The sequence below is a fragment of the Pongo pygmaeus genome, chromosome 5 (genome assembly GCF_028885625.2).
Source record: "Pongo pygmaeus isolate AG05252 chromosome 5, NHGRI_mPonPyg2-v2.0_pri, whole genome shotgun sequence".
Classification (NCBI taxonomy): Eukaryota; Metazoa; Chordata; class Mammalia; order Primates; family Hominidae; genus Pongo; species Pongo pygmaeus.
Window position 1 is genome coordinate 142,583,482 of NC_072378.2, and position 21,215 is coordinate 142,604,696.

Here is a 21,215-nt window from a genome sequence, read left to right on the forward strand (position 1 = left end):
GGAAAGTCAGAGTATTTAATGGCAAGTTAATGAACACTTAAAATTATTATGCGAATCAAGAGAAGTATCACAACTGGGGGTAGGATATTAACCTTATAGAAAGACTGTCCAAGAAGTTTTGTTTTAGACAGTATATCTCAAGGCAGAGTTGTAGTATAGGCACATCAATATGTATTTTATATATAGATACACTCTATGAGTATACAAAAGAGAAAACACTTTTAATAGGAGGGCTATAATAGATTGATCCATATGAAATTGCTAGTTTTGTGTAACAAAAATGATAAAGTATTGATAGTCTTATATGTTCAAACTAATACACAATGTATCTCCTGGCTAGAATATTCATGACATAAAGATAAGTATTAGGTGGTTTTCCATTAGAAAGTTTTCTGTCATAAACAGTTCAATTTGATCTGGTTAACTCTAGCATGAGCCTCTTGTTTTCTCTCTCTTTTGTTCCTTAGAGGGAAGAATAAAACTAAAAAACTCAGAACTTTTATAGAACAAGATCCTATCATATTTTATATACTCTTGTAGCCTTACCAGTCAAATGATTATCATGGCTAATTTCCACACTTATTCTTGCAGCAACTATATTATGTATTACTGTCTTTAACTTACAAACTCTCAAGAGACTAAGCAATTATTCTAAGAAAACAAACATACCCAGTAATGACAGAACCAGGATTTGAATCCAAGTTTTTTTGACTTCATGTTTTAGCCCTGTGCCTTCTATGTTCCTTCCTCTAAGGAACTAAAATCCTCTCAAATTAAAACCTACTTTTCTGATAGTATATTTCCCCTTAAGATTGGTTTGAGATGTTGAAATCTCCTCCTTTTAGCCCCAGATTTTTTTTCTATTATATTTGAAACAGTAAAAAAAGAAGTTCATAGTTGCCTAATAAAAAACAAAATAACATTTCTAATATATAAATAATAGCAAATGTTTCCCCTCTTACTCACGTTAAGAATGATTTATTTTCTCTCATATAAAGGTCCAGGATGCACTTTTATCAAAGGGAAATCCTTAAGATAACTGAAAAGAATAGTATGTACTAATTTGCAGTTTTTAGTTCTTCCACAAAAAAGCAAAGGGGGTGCAATGAGGACAGGGATAGTGATTGTTTAAACAGGCGAAGTGTTTGCTTCTTGTGCTTTCAACACTGCACAGATATCACATGTAGTTGATACAGTGTGTTTTTTTCTTTCTCAAGAAACATAAGCTTTTTATAGTTCATATTACAGGAGAAGATTTTAGTAATAAAGCTAGATTAAATAATAAAATTATTTTATGATTAAGGCTAGCCTTTCATTGTAAAATGCAGCTCACTTCATAGATCAAAATGTAGGCTGTGTACTTGTGTCAGAAGTACCACGTTTGCATTCTTCTGTAAGCTTTGATATCCTGTTGTTGATACTCTGGCCTACGCATTTCTCTCAACCCTATTTCTCATGATTACACTAAGGTTTCACTCATTCTTTCCTTATACTGTTCCTCATAGACAATATAGGTAACATGTCTTTCTTCCTTTTTCTGTGTCTCTCCAAATGCTGTGTTCTTTCAGGAGTCTGTTTAATCACACTTTCTGGATAGTCTTCTCTATAAATAGAGATTTGTTTGGAGGATTTTAATTTAGGCAGAAATGCAAATTACTTAGCAACGAATGGCATTGATCTATAGATTGGACCGTTAGAGTGTAGTAGATTTACCTTGTTTTTTAAGATGTATATGAATGACATGTAATCTACATAAGCCTAGGTACACCTGTTTCAAAGCACTAGACATGACTAGTCTGAAGATCCATCTCAGATTTTATATTCTAGCATTTTTAAAATAATATATATTTATGTGCCTTTCAGTGTTTGGCAAGTTTTGTGGAGAAAATTGTCAGATGTTTATAATTTAAATATATTTGGTGAGTACTTATCAAAATCAAGCAAAAAATAGTCATTGAATAGGTCAGCCTAAAATTTGTCTGTCCTCTCACTTTACATTTATACTTTTATACAGTTTTCTATAAATATATTCATATACACAGTATATAAGAATATTTACTGTAGCATTATTTGTAATAGCAAAAGATTGGAAATTAAAACTTAAATGTCCATCAGTAATGGATTGCTTTATAAACTATGCATGCAGAGAATGGGACACTATGGAACCATTAAAAACAACAAGACAGATTTATACATATTAATCTGGAATTATTGCTAGGACACATTAAGTGAAAAATGCATAAAACAGTATAGTATGCAGAACTTACTACCATTTGCAAAACACACACACAAAGTATGCCTTCTAGAAGATTTTGGTTTAGACAAGTACACAAATTTCTTAGCAGAGAGCAGCATTGACATATATATAGATTGGATTGGACACACAGTTATTTGTAGGTGGGTGGAAAGGTGTCATAGAAACTGGTACTAGCCCTAAATTTTGGAGTAGGAGAGGCAGGCTTTCTCCTTTATATTTTTTTGTACTATATAAAATTTGTATTTCACCTTTCCTCTGTATCCTTGTGTACTTTAAAATTTTTCAATTTTTAGTTAAAAAGCAAGATTTATATGGCTTTTAATAGTTCCAAAGGGTATAAATACAGAGCGAGTTTGTCCTGAAACACAATTATGTGAGGTAAATAATGTATATTTAAACCATTTTTTCTCTTAGGTTGGGGGTGAGAAAAATCTTAAAAGTCAAAACTTCATACCAGAAGAACTTTAGAACTTCATACCAGAAAAACTTTAGACCTTTAGAAAATTTTAGAACTTCAGCCATCTTTTGGGAAACCGTTATTCTAGAACTCTCAGTGGATATATATCCATTCCCCTAGAAACTTCCTATTTATTTTAACCCTTTTCTCTGTTTCCTTTTTCTTATTCCAGTATTTTTCCCACTTTACCCTTTCTACAAATTGCCTATTCGAATTCAGTGTATTAGTTTGGCAAACAGTCCATCTTGAGAGACTGTTTAACTCCATTGATTTGGAGTAATCAACTTTTCCTCATTTTATTTTCCTGCTGATTGAATCATTTCAGTCCTTTTTTGGGGGAACTTTTAACACTTTTTGTTAGTTTTTTAGATGATTAATAAATAATCTTCAACTTTAGTATATTCCTTACCATTAATCAAGAATGCTAAGTTATTCATTGATATGACAGTTTTGAAACGTTCTAACAAAGTCAAAACAGTTGTTTATCGGATAATTGTTTATTGGATATGTAAAAATATCATCTTAAAATGTGTAAACTAGAAAATTACAAATGTTAATTTGTAATTTCCTGCACGGTGATGAAATTGGATTCATCCTCTAAGTTAAACTAAATTAGAATTATGTTCTACTTTATCACCAAATTATTTAATTGGCTGAGAAATTGAAAGGTAGGGAGTCTGCTACTTCTACAGATATTTGGTAAGCTTTAATTGAGAAGTAATCCGAAGCATTAGACAAAATACATGTTAGGAAATGCATAGCCCATACACATATGTAAACACTTGATATCCTCCAACATCAACTAAGTATGTCAAATTAGAATCCATTGATGTTTCTAGAAAATAAGCAAAGTAATGAAATTGCCGCATGATTTTTAAGTGCTGCCCTACTGTATAATTAAAAGGTGTAATACTTTTATGCCCATTTATGCTTTTCTGATTTGCAGGTGTAGCAAGTAATACTATCCAACCTACTCCACAGACTATACCTGCCATTGATCCCGCACTTTTCAATACAATTTCCCAGGGTAAGTCAGCTGACTATTTTGTGAGATACATTTATCTCCTGTGTTTTGGGTTGCTGTTTTGTAATTTTACCTTGACAGTACCATATATTTAAATGTTGTTACTTAAATTTGAATTTCTAGGTGATTTGAAATAAATTTCCTTGAATGCCTGTGTTCACTAGATTCTCAAATGAGCCAGGATTGTTTGACTTTAAAAATACCAACATCCAAAGGTGTCCCCATTTGTTACAGTTCTTTTTTGCATGCACTACTGGATATAGAAGAACAAACATGGAGCCAAGGCTACCGTGGAAGCCTATGCTAGATTATATTAATTTAGTTCGAGATTACTGTGAGTTCTGATTGTGACTTTTCTTATCTACACTGTTATTAAATTATCTAAAAAGAAAGGAACTGACCATTATTAAAAATAAAAATCTCTGAGGTTACTTTGGTTGGTTGGTTTATAGGCTAAGTGATTGGTTTAAGGATAATCTTTACTACTTTTCTGATTTCTCTGTTTTTTTTAGCCCAAATCAGGCATTGTGTTTATTTTTATCTCATTCAGACTTTTGTTTTCTGTATATGTCAGATGATATTTAATCCTTTTATATTTAAAGTGAAGACCTTTTTTGTTTTGTTTTGTTTTTGAGACAGTCTGGAGTGCAGTGGTGCAATCTTGGCTCACTGCAACCTCTGCCTCCCGGGTTCAAGCGATTCTCCTACCTCAGCCTCCCCAGTAGCTGGGACTACAGGCGTGTGCCACCACACCCAGCTAATTTTTATATTTTTAGTAGAGACGGGATTTCACCATGTTGGCCAGGGATGGTCTCGATCTCTTGACCTCATGATCCGCCTGCCTCAGCCTCCCATAGTGCTGGGATTACAGGCATGAGCCACCGTGCCCAGCCATTTATTTTTAATAGCTGTTATTTAGTTTCCTCTGATAATGTCTGCCAGTGTGTTTTTCAACTTGAATTTTCTGTTCTCCCTGTATGAGTGGGAACTGGCCAATAAGCCTTCCTGCCTCTCAACCATGGAATGAGGAGAGCCTTTTAGGGATGAGCTGGATATCATACCTACCTTAAGAGTTCTAGCACTGCCTGGGCAGTTTGTTACACAGTTTTAGGGAGATGTTCTTTAAATCTCTTGTCAATTATCTCTTTTCAGTTTTTTTCATTCTTTCTCTTCTCTTCTCCTTTTCAATTTTGTGGATTTATTTCCTTTTGTGTTACTTTATCATTTCATTATGGTTTCAGGAGGAAGAATAGTTAATTATATATGCTTAGTCTACCACCTAGAACCAGAACCCTAGAATTCTTTGCCCATCTAACTGTCAGGCAGGTGTTAGGGCAAAATACTTTTTAAATATGTAAGAACTCTCACATTTTGCCTAGCACATACCTTTTTTAAGGAACTTAACTCAGGATGTACTCCATCAAGATAAGGGTGGTAATCAAGCAAAAGAGAAATATGGAGTATAAGAAATGGTGAAATATACTTCTTTAGATACTCCAAAGAAGAAAGATTCTATGATAGTTTTCCCACATGCTTAGAAAGCAATTGCTCCAAAATTAGAATAGGAAATTGGAGAACTCCCCTCCTTTAAGAAAAATAACATGGATTTCATGTAATATATAGAATAGAAGCTTCAGAATATGAAAGACATAGATAAGAAGCCATAGAATCCTGCCAGTAAGAAAAAAAAGTAAACCAAAACATCTAAGAAAAGTTTTGATATTATACAAGAAATCTGAATTTGGAAGCAAACAAAAATATGCCATGATTTTGAACAGTAATAGAATTGTGGAATATAAAAGAAAAGGATTTCATGTGACTTAGACACAAAGAACATTCTCCTTCAAAAGGTAAAATGCTTATGACAAAACATAGAGTACTTCACTCAGGATGAAATATAAATATCAACACTGACATTTTAACATCATACTGAAAGTCCTAGCTAGTGTAGTAAGAAAGGAAAAAGAAATAAAAGCTATAAGGATAGGAAAGAAAAAATAACGCTGTCTTTGTTCATAGATGACATGATGGTCTGTAGAAAATCTGGAAGAATCAATCAAAAAAATACACTTAGAACTGATAAGCAATTATAATTGGATTGCAGTATACATGATTAATATGCAAAAATTAATTGCTTTCCGCATAGCAGCACAAAACAAGTGGGATTTGAAATTAAAATACACTTGCCATTGTGTTTGTATTTACATAAACACAATAATCGAAAACAAAATGCCATTTACATTAGCATTCCACCAAAAATATTCAGGTATAAATGTAACAAAATACATTACAAGATCTATATGAGGAAAACTACAAAATGCTCATGAAAGAATCAAAGAATTACATAAATGGAGATTTCATGATCATGCATAAGAAGACTCTGTATTCTCAAGATGTTAGTTCTTCCCAACTTGATCTATAGTTGGACAGTTCCCATCAAAATCCCAGCAAGTTATTTGGTGCATATGAACTCCAACTATCTAAAGTTTATATGGAGTGGCAGAAGACCCAGAATAATCAACATAGTATTGAAGGAGAAGAACAAAGTTGGAGGACTGACACCACCTGACTTCAAAACATAATATAAATCTGCAGTAATCTAGATAGTATGGTACTGGCAGAAGAACAGACAAATAGATCAGTGAGACAGAGAGTCCAAAAATAGACCCATATAGAAAAAGTCATATGATCTTTGACAAAAGGAGCAAAGGGAATACCATTGAAAAAAGATATTTTTTTCAATAAATGGTGCTGGCGTAACAGGACAGCCACATACAGCAAAAAAAGTGAATCTAGACACAGACCTTCCACTCATCTCAAAATTTAACTCAAAATGGTTCTGATGCCTAAATTTGAACTCCCAAACTAGGGATTTCTGGTTCCAAAATGGCAGTGTAGAAGCATACTGGCTTCATTCCCCACCAACAGAAAACGAAAAACAAATATACAGCACCAAGATCGACACCAGCAACAACCCAGAGCCCAAGTATGAGGATGAAATAGTTCCTGGGGCCACAGAGAAGTGGAAAAACTCCAGTAGGAGAATCGGACTTCCACTTTCGTGATGCTTCTGCCCTACCCTTATGCCCACACAGAAAATCTCCCCCACCTCATAATTTCTACACTGAAAGAAGTAAAACTGAAGTGGTCAACCATCTTCCTCACCTCCTTGGGTTCCCTGGCAGGAGATCTGTCCTTGCCTTAACCCACAGGTAGCATCATGACTGTCTGAAGAGAAAATATCACTGAAGACCAGCAGAGACTATTATTCCCAGCCCCAGAAACTTCACTGTGCAACTTGGCCAAAGGAGACACCAAATCAGAATGGCTGTTCAGCAGTACCATGCTGTAGGAGGTACATTTCCCAGGTCCTGTAGGCACAAACCCCTACCTAGCCTGCCTTCCCACACTGCCAGTGTAATCCATTTGGGACATTCAGTGCGCCAAACATTTACTAGAGCTGAGGCAAACCTGGGCTTACGGCGCCACCTAGAGCTGAAAAGAAGGTAGCAACCTAGCAGTGAAGATTTGTTAAGCAAATATATGCAATAAAAACCAAAACAAGCTGGACAGAGAAAACTGGAATAAATAACTAATTCTTCCAGTGCAAAGACATAGGAAAGACCCACAAGAAACAACAGCAAACAGGGAATCATGACCTTCTCAAAAGGACAAAGCAAAAATCCTGGCCGGGCTCTGTGGCTCAAGCCTGTAATCCCAGCACTTTGGGAGGCTGAGGTGGGCGGATTACCTGAGGTCAGGAGTTCAAGACCAGCCTGGCCAACATGGCGAAACCCTGTCTCTACTGAAAATACAAAAAAAATTAGCCAGGCATGGTGGTGCATGCCTATAATCCCAGCTACTTGGGAGGCTGAGGCAGGAGAATCGCTTGAACCTGGGAGGTGGAGAGTGCAGTGAGCCGAGATCTCTCCATTGCACTCTCCAGCCTGGGTGACAGTGAGACTCCCGTCAAAAAAAAAAAAAAAAAAAAAAAAAAAATCCCAAAACTGACCCTAACAAGACAGCAGTTTGTGAGCCCTCTGACCGAGACTTCAGAATAACAATTTTAAGAAAACTCATTGACCTCTAAGATAATACAGAAAAGCAATAAAGAAATTTGACAGATATTGGAATAATTTTTCAAAAAAAAGATCAAATCTTGGAACTGAGAAATACATTTGCTGAACTCAGAACTCTTCTGAGGCTCTCAACAACAGAATGAACTAAGCAGAAGAAAAAAATCAGTGAGCTCAAAGACCAGCTATTTGAAAATACACAGTCAGAAGATGGAAAAAAGAGAATGAAAAGGACTGGCTACAAGATATAGAAATCTACCTCAGAAGACCAAATCTAAGAGCCATTGATGTTCAAGAGGGAGCTGAGCGAGAGGTAAAAAGCTTATTGAAAGAAATAATAACAGAAAACTTCCCAAAACTTGAGAAAGATATAAATATCCAGGTACAGGAAGGTCTTTTAACACCGAACAGATTCAACCCCCAAATAAGACTACCTGAAGGCATGTAGTAATCGAATGCTAAAGGCCAAGGACAAAGAGAAGGTCCTTAAAACAGCAAGAGATAAGAAGCAAATGCATATAACGGAGCTCCAGATCGTCTGGCAACAGCCTTCTCAACAGGCCAGTAGGTATTGGAACAATATTTTCAAAAAAAAACTGTCATCTAGGAATATTATGTCCAGCAAAATTGTCATTCAAATATGAAGGAGAGATATAGTCTTTCCCAGACACAAAAACTGACCCATCTTGCAAGAAAAGCTCAGGGGAGTTCTTCAGTCTGAAAGAAAACACTAATGTGCAGAAGAAAACATTTCAAGGTAAAAAATGCACTGGTAGAATTAATACTATGTATATAATTTTTTAGTTTAGGGCAGTTTTATAGAGAATAGAGCAGTTAGGCAAAAGAAAGAAATAAAGTTCATCCAGATTGAAAAGGAAGAAGTCAAATTAGCCTTGCTCACAGATGACATGATCTTATGCCTATAAAAACCTAAGGACTCCACCAAAAAACCGTTAGAACTGATAAATTTAGTGAAGTTACAGGATACAGAATCAACATACAAAAATCAGTAGCGTTTATATACACCAACAGCAAATAATCTGAAAATCAAATTAAGAAAGCAATCCCATTTACCATAGCTATAAAAAATATAAAATACCTGGGAATCGATCTAACTAAAGAAGTTGGTTATTAATAACTAAATATTCCATTGTGTATATACACTATGTGTATATATTAATAACTAAGAAAAACTATATAAAATTCTGATGAATGTAATACAAAAAATACAAATACAAAAAAACATAAAATACCTGGGAATCAATCTAACTAAATAAGTTAGTTATTAATAACTAACTATAATATTCCATTGTGTATATACACCATTGTGTATTAATAACTAAGAAAAACTATATAAAATTCTGATAAATGTAATAGAAGTAGACACATAAAAAATGGAAAGATACTCCATGCTTATGGATTGGAAGAATTAATATTATTAAAATGACAATACTACCCAAAGCAATCTACAGATTCTGTGCAATCCCTATCAAAATGCCAATGACATTCTTCACAGAATGACATTTCACCAAAAAAAAGAACCCTAAGATTTATGTAGAATGATAGAAGACCCTGAATACTAAAAGCAAAACTGAGCAAAAAGAACAAAGCTAAAGGCATCACACTATCTGACTTCAAAATTTACTACAAAGCTATGATAACCGAAACAACATGGTACTGGCGTAAAAAACAGACACATGGACCAGTGGAACAGGATAGAGAATCCTGATATACATTTATGCATTTACAATCAACTTATTTTTGACAAAGGTGCCGAGAACATACAATGGGTAAAGGACAATTTTTTCAATAAATAGTGCTGGGAAAACTGGATAACTATATGCAAAAGAATGAAAGTAAACCCCCATCTCCCATCCTACACAAAAATCAAGTCAAAATGGATTAAAGACTTACATCTGAAACCTCAAATCTAAGACCTATGAAACTGATACAAGAAAACATTAGAGAAATGCTCCAGGACATGGGTCTATGCAAAGATTTTTTTTGTGTAAGACCTCGAAAGCATAGGCAAATAAAGCAAAAATGGCCAAATGGGACTAGATCCAGCTAAAATGCTTCAGCATGGCAAAGGAAAAATCAACAAAGTGAAAAGACAACCCATGGAATGGGAGAAAATATTTGCACTCCATCTATCTGACAAGGGATTAATAACCAGAATATATAAGGAGCTCAGACAACTCAATAGCAAAAAACAAATAATGCAATTCAAAAATGGGCAAAAGATCTAAAATTTTGTATATGAAATGTCAAGTATATGAAAAAATGCTCAGCATCACTAATCATCAGAGAAATACAAATCAAAATCACATTGCATTATCATTTTACCCTAGTTAAAATGGCTCATACCAAAAGACAGGCATAGAGAACAGTGCAGAGGTTTCTCAAATAACTAAAAATAGAAGTACCATATGATTAAACAATTCCAAAGGAAAGGAAAACAATATCCAAAAGAAAGGAAATCAATATGCTGCAAGAAATCTACACTCTCATGTTTATTGCAGCACTATTCACAGTAGTCAAAAAATGGAATCAACCTAAATGGCCATCAGTGGATGAATGAATAAAGAAAATGTGGTGTATATACACAGTGGAATATTATTCAGCCAAAAAAAAGAAAAGAATTCTATTATTTGCAGCAACATGGATAGAACTAGAGGTCATTGTTTGAAATAAAATAAGCCAAGCACAGAAAGACACGTATCATATGTTCTCACTCACATGTGGGAGCTAAAAAAGGTGGATCTCATGAAAATAGAGAGTAGATTGGTGATTGCCAAAGACCAGGAAGGAAAGGGGGAAGGAGTGGAGGATGAAAGTGGAAAAAAGAGAATATACGTGTTTTTATTACCACTGAAATGTATGCTTTGAAATTGTAAAGATAGCAAATTATATATGAATACTTTACCTTAATAAAAAATAAATTGAAGAAGTAAAATACAAAACTATAAAACCTCTAAAAGATAGCATAAGAGAAAATCCAGATGACTTTGGGCTGAGCAATGACTTTTTAAATTCATGACCCATAAAAGAAAGAAATGATAAGGCAGATTTCATTAAGATTAAAATTTTCTGCCCTTCCAAAGATGCTGTCAAGAAAATGAAAAGACAGATCATGAGGTCAAGAGATCAAGACCATCTTGGCTAACACGGTGAAACCCCATCTCTACTAAAAATACAAAAAATTAACTGGGCGCGGTGGCGGGCACCTGTAATCCCAGCTACTCGGGAGGCTGAGGCAGGAGAATGGCATGAACCCAGGAGGCGGAGCTTGCAGTGAGCCGAGATAGTGCCACTGCAGTCCGGCCTGGGCGAAAGAGCAAGACTCCGTCTCTAAAAAAAAAAAAAAAAATGAAAAGACCGTCTCTAAAAAAAAAAAAAAAAGAAAAGACAAGACAAGCCACAGACTGAGAGAAAACATTGCAAAAGGCTTATCTGATTAAGGACTGTTAACAAAATATACGTAGAACTCCTAAAGAACAATAACACAGACAACCCTATTTAAAAATTAGCAAAAGGCCTTTACAGGCACCTGACCAAAGAGGATATACAAATGGAAAGCAGACGTATGAGAAGATACTCCACTGCATATATCATCAGGAAAATGCAAATTAGAACAATGAGATACCACTACACACCTATTAGAATGGCCAAAATCCACAACATTGACAGCACCAAATGCTGGTGACGATGTGGAACCACAGAAACTCATTCATTGCTGGTGGGAATGCAAAATGATACAGCCACTTTAAAAGACAGTTTGGCAGTTTCTTATTTAACTAAATATATATACCTTAGGATCCTGCAGTTGTGTCCTTGGTATTTACCTGAGTGCATTTAAAACATATATTCACATGAAAACCTGCAAGCAAAGGTTTATAGCAGCTCTGTATACAATTGCCAAAACACGGAAGGAACCAAGATTATCTTGCTGTAGGTGAATGGATAAATAAACTGCAGTACATCTAGACAATGGGATATTATTCAGTGCTAGAAGGAAATGAGCTATCAAGCTATGAAAAGACATGGAGGAAACTTAAATGCATATTACAAAGTGAAAGGAACCAATTTTAAAAAGCTATATACTGTATAATTCCAAGTATGTGACATTCCGAAAAAGGCAAACTATAGAGGGGGTAGAAGATCAGCAGTTGCCAAGAGTTAGGGGGAGAGGGAGGGAAGAATGAGTGGATCATAGAGAAGTTTTAGGGCAGTGAATCTATTTTGTACGACCCTGAGTATTAGTCTGTTCTCATATTGCTATAAAGAACTACCTGAGACGGGGTACTTTATGAAGAATAGAGGTTTAAGACTCACGGTTACACAGGCTTAACAGTAAGCATGACTGGGAGGCCTCAGGAAACTTATAATCATGGCAAAAGGTGAAGGAGAAGCAGGCATCTTCCTCACATGGCAGCAGGAGACAGAGAGGGAAGAGGGAAGTGCCACATACTTTTAAACCATCAGATCTTATGAGACCTCACTATCACAAGAATAACAAGGGGCACATCCACCCCCATGATCCAGTTACCTCTCACCAGGCCCCTCCTTCAATTCAACATGAGGTTTGGGCAGGGACACAAGTCCAAATCATATCATTCTGTTCCTGGCACCACCCAAATCTCATGTCCTTCTCATATTCCAAAATACAAGTATCGCTTCTCAATAGTCCACCAGTCTTAACTCCGTTTCAGCATTAACTCAAAAGTTTATAGTCCAGACTTTTACCTGAGACAAGGTAAGTCCTTTCCACCTATGAGCCTGTAAAATCAAAAACAAGTTAGTTACTTCCAAGATACAGTGAGGGTGCAGGCATTGGATAAATGCTCCCATTCTTAATGGGAGAAATTGGCCAAAACAAAGGGGCTACAGGCCCCATGCAAGTCTGAAGCCCACCAGGGTAGTCATTCAGTTGTAAAGCTCCAAAATAATCTCCTTTGACTCCATGTCTCACTTCCAGGTCATGCCAATGCAAGGGGTGGGCTCCCAAGGCCTTGGGCAGCTCCACCCCTGTGGCTATGCAGGGTACAGCCCCCTTGGCTGCTTTCACAGGCTGGTGTTGAGTGCCTGTGGCTTTTCCAGGTGCATGATGTAAGCTGTCAGTAAGTCTACTGTTCTGGGGTCTAGGTGATGGTGGCCCTCTTCTCACAGCTCCACTAGGCAGTGCCCCAGTGGGCATGCTGCATGGGGGCTCCAACCCCCCATATCTTCTCTGCACTGCTCTTGTAGAGGTGTTCCATGAGGGCTCCACCAGTGCAGCACACTTCTTCCTAGACATCCAGGCATTTCCATACATTCTTTGAAATCTAGGCAGAGATTCCCAAACCTCACCTCTTGCCTTCTGCGCACCCATAGGCCCAACACCATGTGGATGCCACCAAGGCTTGGGGCTTGTACCCTCTAAAGCCATGGCCCAAGCCACACCTTGGTCCCTTTTAGCTATGGCTGGGGCTGGAGCAGCTGGGGTGTCATGTCCCAAGGCTGCACAGAGCAGCTGGCCCTGTATCTGGCTCATGAAACCATTTTTTCCTTCTAGGTCTCTAAGCCTGTGATGGCGGGGTCTGCTGTGGTGGTCTGTGAAATGACCTAGAGACATTTTCCCCCACTGTCTTGGCCGTTAACATTCGGCTCCTCTTTACTTATGCACATTTGGGTGATAGACTTGAGTTTTGCCTCAGAAAACAGGGTTTTTTTTGTACCACATGATCAGGCTGCAAATTTTCCAAACTTTTATGCTCTGCTTTTTAAATATAAGTTCCAGTTTCAGATAATCTCTTTGTTCATGTATATGAGCGTACACTTTTAGAAACAGCCAGGTCACCTCTTGAATGCTTTGCTGCCTAGAAATTTGTTTTGCCAGATACCCTAAATCGTCTCTCTCAATTTCAAAGTTCCACAGATCTCTAGGGCAGGGGCAAAATGCCTCCAGCCTCTTTGCTAAAGCATAGCAACAGTGACGTTACTCCAGTACCCAATAAGTTCCTCATCTCCATCTGAAACCACCTCAGGCTGGACTTCATTGTCCATATAATTATCAGCATTTTGGTCAAAATCATTCAACAAGTCACATGGAAGGTGAAGGGGAAGCAGGCACCTTCTTCACACGGCAATAGGAGAGTGAAGGGGGAAGTGCCACACACTTTTAAACCATCAGATCTCATGAGAACTCACTATCACAAGAACAGCAAGGGGGACATCCATCCCCATGATCCACTCACCTCCTACCAGGCCTCTCCTCCTATTCGACAGGAGATTTGGGTGGGGACACAAATCCAAACCATATCACACTATAACAATAGATATATGTCATTATAAATTTGTCCAAACTCATGGAATGCACAACATCAAGAGTAAAACCCCAACATAGACTCTGGGTAATACTGATGGATCAATGCAGGTTCATTGATTGTGACAAATGTGTACCACTCAAGTTGGGGAGTTTAATAATGGAGGAAGCTACGCATGGTGGGGAAGGGGAGATAAGGGAAATCTTTGTACCTTTCTCTCAACTTTGCTGTGAACTTAAAACTGCTCTAAAAAATAAAGTCTTTTTTAAAAATAGTGCATTTATAACCACTGTCACTACCATTACTACCGCTTCTAGTACTTCTTATATCCCTTTTCTGCTACATATTTCTCCTTACTGCTTAGTATTTAATCACCTTTTAATGCATATATGTGTGATATTAATGTATATTAAATATATTGTAATGAATTTGTGGCTGACTCTGGAGAGTGGAATTGGATAAGTAGGTATTTGAAGCACAGTGTTTACTTTTTTACTTTTACATCTCTGAATAATATTAGAGTGTGAATGACAACATACCTGATAAAGTTTTTTGAGCATTGGCCGGGCGCAGTGGCTCACGCCTGTAATCCCAGCACTTTGGGAGGCCGAGGTGGGCCGATCACGAGGTCAGGAGATTGAGACCATCCTGGCTAACACGGTGAAACCCCATCTCTACTAAAAAATTACAAAAAAAAATTAGCTAGGCCTGGTGGTGGGCGCCTATAGTCCCAGCTACTTGGGAAGCTGAGGCAGGAGAATGGCATGAACCTGGGAGGTGAAGCTTGCAGTGAGCCAAGATCACGCCACTGCACTCCAGCCTGGGCGACAGAGTGAGACTCCATCTCAAAAAAAGAAAAAAGTTTTTTGAGCATTAAGTGATATAATATCTGAATAATATTTAGCACAGCACTTGACATAATGAGATTCTGCCTGTATTCATTACTACATTGTTAAGTGACATGTTAAGTCACATGTCTTGTGACATGTTAAGAATTGTTAAGTGACATGTCTCAGCAATGCCTGTATGTATGAACCTTCGTTCAGTCTGTGTCCTGTGTGTTCCATCCAAGTCAAAGGATAATAGAGTATACCAGAATGAGATTATCCAAGGCCCTTGACATAAGAATTTCTAGAACTATCTAGTTAAATTGGAAAGAGCCGCTAAAGACTCATTTTGGAAATATTTACAAGTAAGTGTTCTACACTCTCTTATGACATTAGATATATCAACCTTGGAAAGGGATGCTTATGTCAACTGAGCACGCAGTGATTTTTCTTTACACCAAGTGATGTTATCTTTGATCCAGTGCTGACCCAGGCTCTCTTTGCCACTGTAGTAGAGGATTTAACTGATAGTTCTAGCTCTCTTCTGCCTGATCTTGTCCTGACCTCTGAAGAGGAGATGAAGCCCTCTTATAATATAGATGGTCTTGTCTGCAGCTCGTCTGGAACTTATAAGCTAAGATTTCAGAAGAGAGATATATTAGACAACCCCTCTAATCTTTGAAGCATCTTTAAGGTCCACTTGCACACTCTCTGGTTCTGATTATGGCCTCTAGTAAATTGTAATGATAGAAAAAAACAACTTTTATTTTGGTGCATTAAGCTTATATTGACCTTTTTGAGTATAAAGTCAGATAAACTGAAATTTAACACTTGTTCTCTTTCTGAAATGTGTTTACCCTTGTATAGTTTTCATTTTCTCTGTTGAGTTTTTAAATACTAATTTTAAAGACTCATAATTAGGTGACATTTTATTTTTACTCAGTTTAAGAATTTAATTCATATTTTATTAATGAATTATAGACTACTATATTTTTAAAATAAAGGAGAGCCTATGTGTTACAAAATAGCAAGTAACATGATTTTTTGGCTTATATTTTTCATTGTTGAAAATAAATATCTCTATATGTCTATAAATTACACTTCGGATCTAAATCTGTACATCGGTTATTACTTAGTTCTTGTATTTTATATATGAGTTACATAATTGGTTATGCATGTCTGTAAGCTTTATATATTTTATATCTAGTTATATTTTTCTGTTAATATATTTTCATTCACATTTTTTAAATATTGAAATTATTTCACAAAAAAATAATATTTGTGTTTTAAAATAATTTAATCCTTAGTAGATAAGTTTATAAAACAAAAATAGTAACAGAGTTCTTGCCATTATACACATTTTACCTTATTAATAAGTGATATGTCAGCCAAACAGTGCTAAAGCTAATGCTATAAAAATAAAGATTAATCTGACCATTACAGCCTTCTTTCAGCACGTCCAGTAAATTCTGGATGGATGCCCTGTATATTTAAAAGAGTGCCCTGAGATAGGAGAGACTTAAAGCACAAAAAGTAGCGTTAAGGTAGACTCAGTTTTCAAAGATGTTTCCTCACCTAGACAGCGTATGTAGTGTAAATATATTTTGAAAAACCATTAAAGAATCTGGTAGGTATTTTTCAGGATCAGAAATATGAACTGGAGCATACCTGACTAAATTGTCAACAGAACTGCAGGATAGTTGATGTTTAGGTTTAATGGGCAACAAATGCCAAGTCAATAACTTCTGTTAAAATTGGAATCGGTAATCCCTTATTCACAACAGTAAAGGCCAAATTTTATGTAATCTTAAATACTACTAGTTCAACAAATATTTGAAGACTTACTCTAGCACCCTACGCTAGTAAGTATATGTGTATTTTAAAATCTGCAACTTAATTAATGTTTAATTCTGTATGAACTTAGTTTTAAAATGTGGGAAATAATTTAAAATACAGCTTTTTCATATTCGTGCAGTGAAGTTACCGAGCACCTACAGGTGCCTGGCACTGTGCTGGAAACAGTAGCATAAATTGTTTCAGTACTCTTTTTGAAAATTTTAGGAAATAATAATTTGGATCAGAATATTGTATCCGCTTGCCTGGAGTTGCTGCCTACTTTGAAATCTTTGCCTAGGTAATGTCAAATTTTTAATTTTATGCTGCGTGTGTGTTTGTGTATACACACACGCAGCATAAAATATATACATATGGCAAAATTAAAAGCAACTAAACGAAGTCATTCTAAGTACAGCCTTGTACTTGTTTCAAACAGAGTTGAAATATGTTGTCTGCTTGTTACAGTCTATGCCTCCCAGCCTTCTGATTAGTACTCCTGAGAATTCTCATAAAAATTTCCAAAGAAAATGGTGGTTATTTCAAAAGACAAGATACAATGTCCATTTTTAATTTTGTCTTTAGAAATATATATTCAAGGAAATTCGTATTTTAGATTAAATGAAATGTTTTTAATGTTTTTTTTAACTGAAATTGTTTAGTTGGGCCCTACATATTAATCATATGTATAACTAGAAAACTTGCTAAGAGTAAATTTTAGAGAAATAATATGTAATGGTTGTTTACATGTTTAATTGTATATTTCAGTGATATAAAATTTAAGAAACCTTAAGAAATTTTTACATGGATGGCACAAACATGTAAAATATTTTCATGCTTAAAACAAGCTAAGCAACCTGGTTTTCTTTACATAAAGTTTGTTATTCACTTTTTTTTTTATTGAAGGTGATACTTATATTCCAGCTCAAATGAGGGTTGAATTGGTTTAGTCTGTGTGTATTGTTCCATGAAGAGAGAGGCTAAGTGATTCTACCATAGACACCAAAGCTACTATCCTTGTTTGTCTTTATTGCTTCTTGAAGGAAAATCTTAATTCATGTAAGTTATTATGTATTGGCGTGTCTGTGGTTTATATTAGTAATAAAAAGACAATTGAAGAGAACGAAGAAAATGTATCAAAGTTCATATGAGATTGACTAAAACTACTGTTTTTACATAGCCTTAAATATGTTTTTTAATCTTAAGCATAAGCATTTGCCCAACCTTACAGAACACTTTGTATATTCTTATAAATATCCCAATTGTTCTTTTTCTTCTAGGGGATATTCGTCTAACCCCAGAGGACTTTGCTAGAGCTCAGAAGTACTGCAAATATGCTGGCAGTGCTTTGCAGTATGAAGATGTAAGCACTGCTGTCCAGAATCTACAAAAGGCTCTCAAGTTACTGACGACAGGCAGAGAATGAAGCCTTTGTATGACAGACCCATGTATTTTTGGCATGAGGAACTAACAGTCCATTACTCTGTCTTCAGCCTATCAGGATCACAGTTTTAAGGAAGACTTGGTTTCGTTGAATATGACAATGAAATCTGTGTGTATCAGATTTTTATTGAAGCATTCATCAGCAGCCTCAACCAGTTTTCATTGTCCATTTACTAGATTCAATCATCTCTGAGTATATAGGGCTGATGTTAGCAAGACCCTAAAAATGTCCATTGAACCCTGCTTCAAAAAATGAAAACACACCTCTATAAAATGTGTACTGGGAATAAGCTTTGTATTTACATACATTAGGGGAATTTTTAAAAATCTGTAATGTTTGGACAAACAGATGATATTACTTTGCTATAAAATTATAAATGTAACTTTTAATAAAGATTGCCAGAATATTCTAAATTAGAAATTAGTTTTTGTTTCCCTCAAGACATAAAACAAATATGAACATTCTAAACTGCTGGATGAATCTGAAAAGACATTAAGTTCAAATTTTAATTTATTCTCATGTTAAATATAACTCCATTAAAAGTTTAAAATTTCATGGGAGAAAATAAGGTAAAGAGGTAGAATCACTTTCAGACTTAAGAATAATGTTGATTTCCCAACTGCTTTACCTTATCTATTAAAGCATAAGATGAATTGGTATTTGCTTCATAGGCAGTTTGACTGCATGTATTAGAGAATGAAAAGAAGATATTTGTAGTAATGCCTGGAAACTTGGTGCTTTAAATTAAGGTACTCCTCTGCTGCTGTAGAATGGATTCCACACAGTGGATAGCTATGGATGATTCAGAATATTATGTTTAGATTCCCATTTGTTAAGTTTATAAGGTTTGTGGGGAATTATGAACTTACTGTGTACCACCTGCATTTGTGCTGTGTGAAAAATAAATACAAGGATTCGTTTAGCTAATTCAACTTATTACAAAGACAAATGTCTGTTTTTATTTGCCTGCTAGAATTGTCTTTTTTAAAAGTCATTTTTATTTATGGGACTATGGGTGTTTCTATAGGAAGAAACAGTTTTGTTTTTTGGTTTTTGTTTGTTTTTTAAGATAAATTTGACAAAGTTAACTGAACTTTATCTGGTCCATTTTATTCATGCTACTAAGATGGGACTCTTTAAACACAAGGGTCAGCAAGCTTTGGCCCATGGATTGGCCACCTGTTATGTAAATAAAGTTTCTTTGGAACAAGCCTATACTCATTCATTTATGTTTTGTCTGTGGTTGCTTTCCGCAACTGCAGAGTTGTATGGCTTGCAAGTCTAAAAACATTTACTATTTGGCCCTCTAAGAAAAAGTTAATACACCTAGTCTAATGGCCTTTTGGGAAAAAACAAATCACTAACTCATAATCATTTATATCCATTATTTTCTGCATAAATGTAATGCTGTTGTACAGGGTTTGGTAGAATAAATATTCAGACTGACTAAACTGTTCTGAATTCTCACAAAAAAGTCCCCAAACAACATGCCTCCTAAAAAACATTTTCCTATCTTTTACAAGAGGTATGAACATTTGTAGGGTTCCACATTTGCATCTAGAAATTCAGTGCTCTTTAGAATGTTATTACAATAGAAAGATGGCCAGGATGACTTTTAGTGTTATACGATGTTCAGCAAATTTTAATTCAAACCTTGATATGTTTGGACACTAAAAAGTAAACCCATCACCTCCTATTTTATACCCTACCTTTTGGTTCCCAATTGGGAGAGCACATAGAGGTAAGGAGACAATATAGAAACTATGGAGTCCACTGGTAGTGGGCTGCACGGTGTGACAGAGCCCTTCTCTGTAAAATAGAAATGACACCACTAGCCATCTCAATAGTTATGAGAATTGAAAGAGATACAGTACCTGAAGTGCTTAGCGCATGGTAGCATTTCATAAATGTTTAGTGTCAATACTAATGCTCTAATGTAAATTGTTAATAATTTATTTCCCAAATATCAGGAAATCCCAGTTGTCTATGTGGCCCAGTGCTTAAAAATGCCTTCTTGCATGAGGGGATTGAACTATACAATGTTTGTTAACTTTGTATTTGTATTTTTTCCTATAAAATCTTAAAATAAAATTAGGAGATGTGTTCTGATGTAACAGTAGGATTAGCAATTTTCATTTATTCCTTCCATATATATTTACTGAATGGCTACTATGTGCCTGGTATTGTTCTTTGCAAGCAGAAACAGCAGAAAAAAAAGTCCCTCCCTCATAGGGTTTACATTCTAAAAGGGAGGAAATAGATAATAAAATATACATTACATTTAATCAGTGGCTCTCCGAGTGTGATTAGAAATACACATTTTGGGCCCCACCTGTCCTACACAATCAGAAACTCTAGGGATGGGTCCCAGCCTTCTGAGTTTTAAGAGACACTTAAGGTGGTCCCTAAAGTTCGAGTGGTTTAGCTCTATCCACTCGATTTGGGTTTAGCTCTACCCAAATCAGAAATATTGCAAGTCTGAGAGAAGAGATTCTCCTCAAACTGGTTGTCAAAGGTGTCTCTGGACGACCGGCATCAGCATCATCTGTGAACTTGCTAGAAAGTCTGGGGACCACACTATGGGAACTTCTGTATTAAATAGTGATAAATGCTATGGAGGAAACATTGAGGACAGGATAGGAGTTGCTTAGGTGTGTACAGACATATGCATATTTCAATAGAATCTATTGAAATAGGTCTAGCCAGGATAGACCTCCCTGAGGTAACATTTGAGCAAAGAAGGAAAAGAGTAGTATGCAGATACATACATGGAGGAAGAGCATTCCCAACAGGTAGACAGAAATCAGGTCAGAGGGTAAAAGTAGGAGAAAGGCTGGTGAGGGAGCTAAAAGCTTAGGATCATAAAGCTTTTTTGTAAGAGACTTGACTGGGGGCTATATGGAAGGGTTTTCAGAAGAAACGTAGCCCGATGTGACTTAACTTTTGAAATAATCATATTGGCTCCTATGTTGAGAATAGACCGTAAGGCGGG

The 21,215-nt window shown here is 35.9% G+C and overlaps 1 protein-coding gene across 1 annotated transcript in view; it reads left to right on the forward strand.

Annotated features, from left to right (window-relative positions):
* VTA1 (vesicle trafficking 1) overlaps positions 1-19,433 on the forward strand; it is a 70,785-nt gene extending 51,352 nt beyond the window's left edge. Inside the window, exons 7-8 of the mRNA XM_054491674.2 lie at positions 3,661-3,741; positions 18,060-19,433. Coding sequence (XP_054347649.1) covers positions 3,661-3,741; positions 18,060-18,205 — 227 coding nt within the window. The 3' untranslated portion in view covers positions 18,206-19,433. The remainder of the gene's footprint in view (positions 1-3,660; positions 3,742-18,059) is intronic.
* Positions 19,434-21,215: the final 1,782 nt, after the last annotated feature.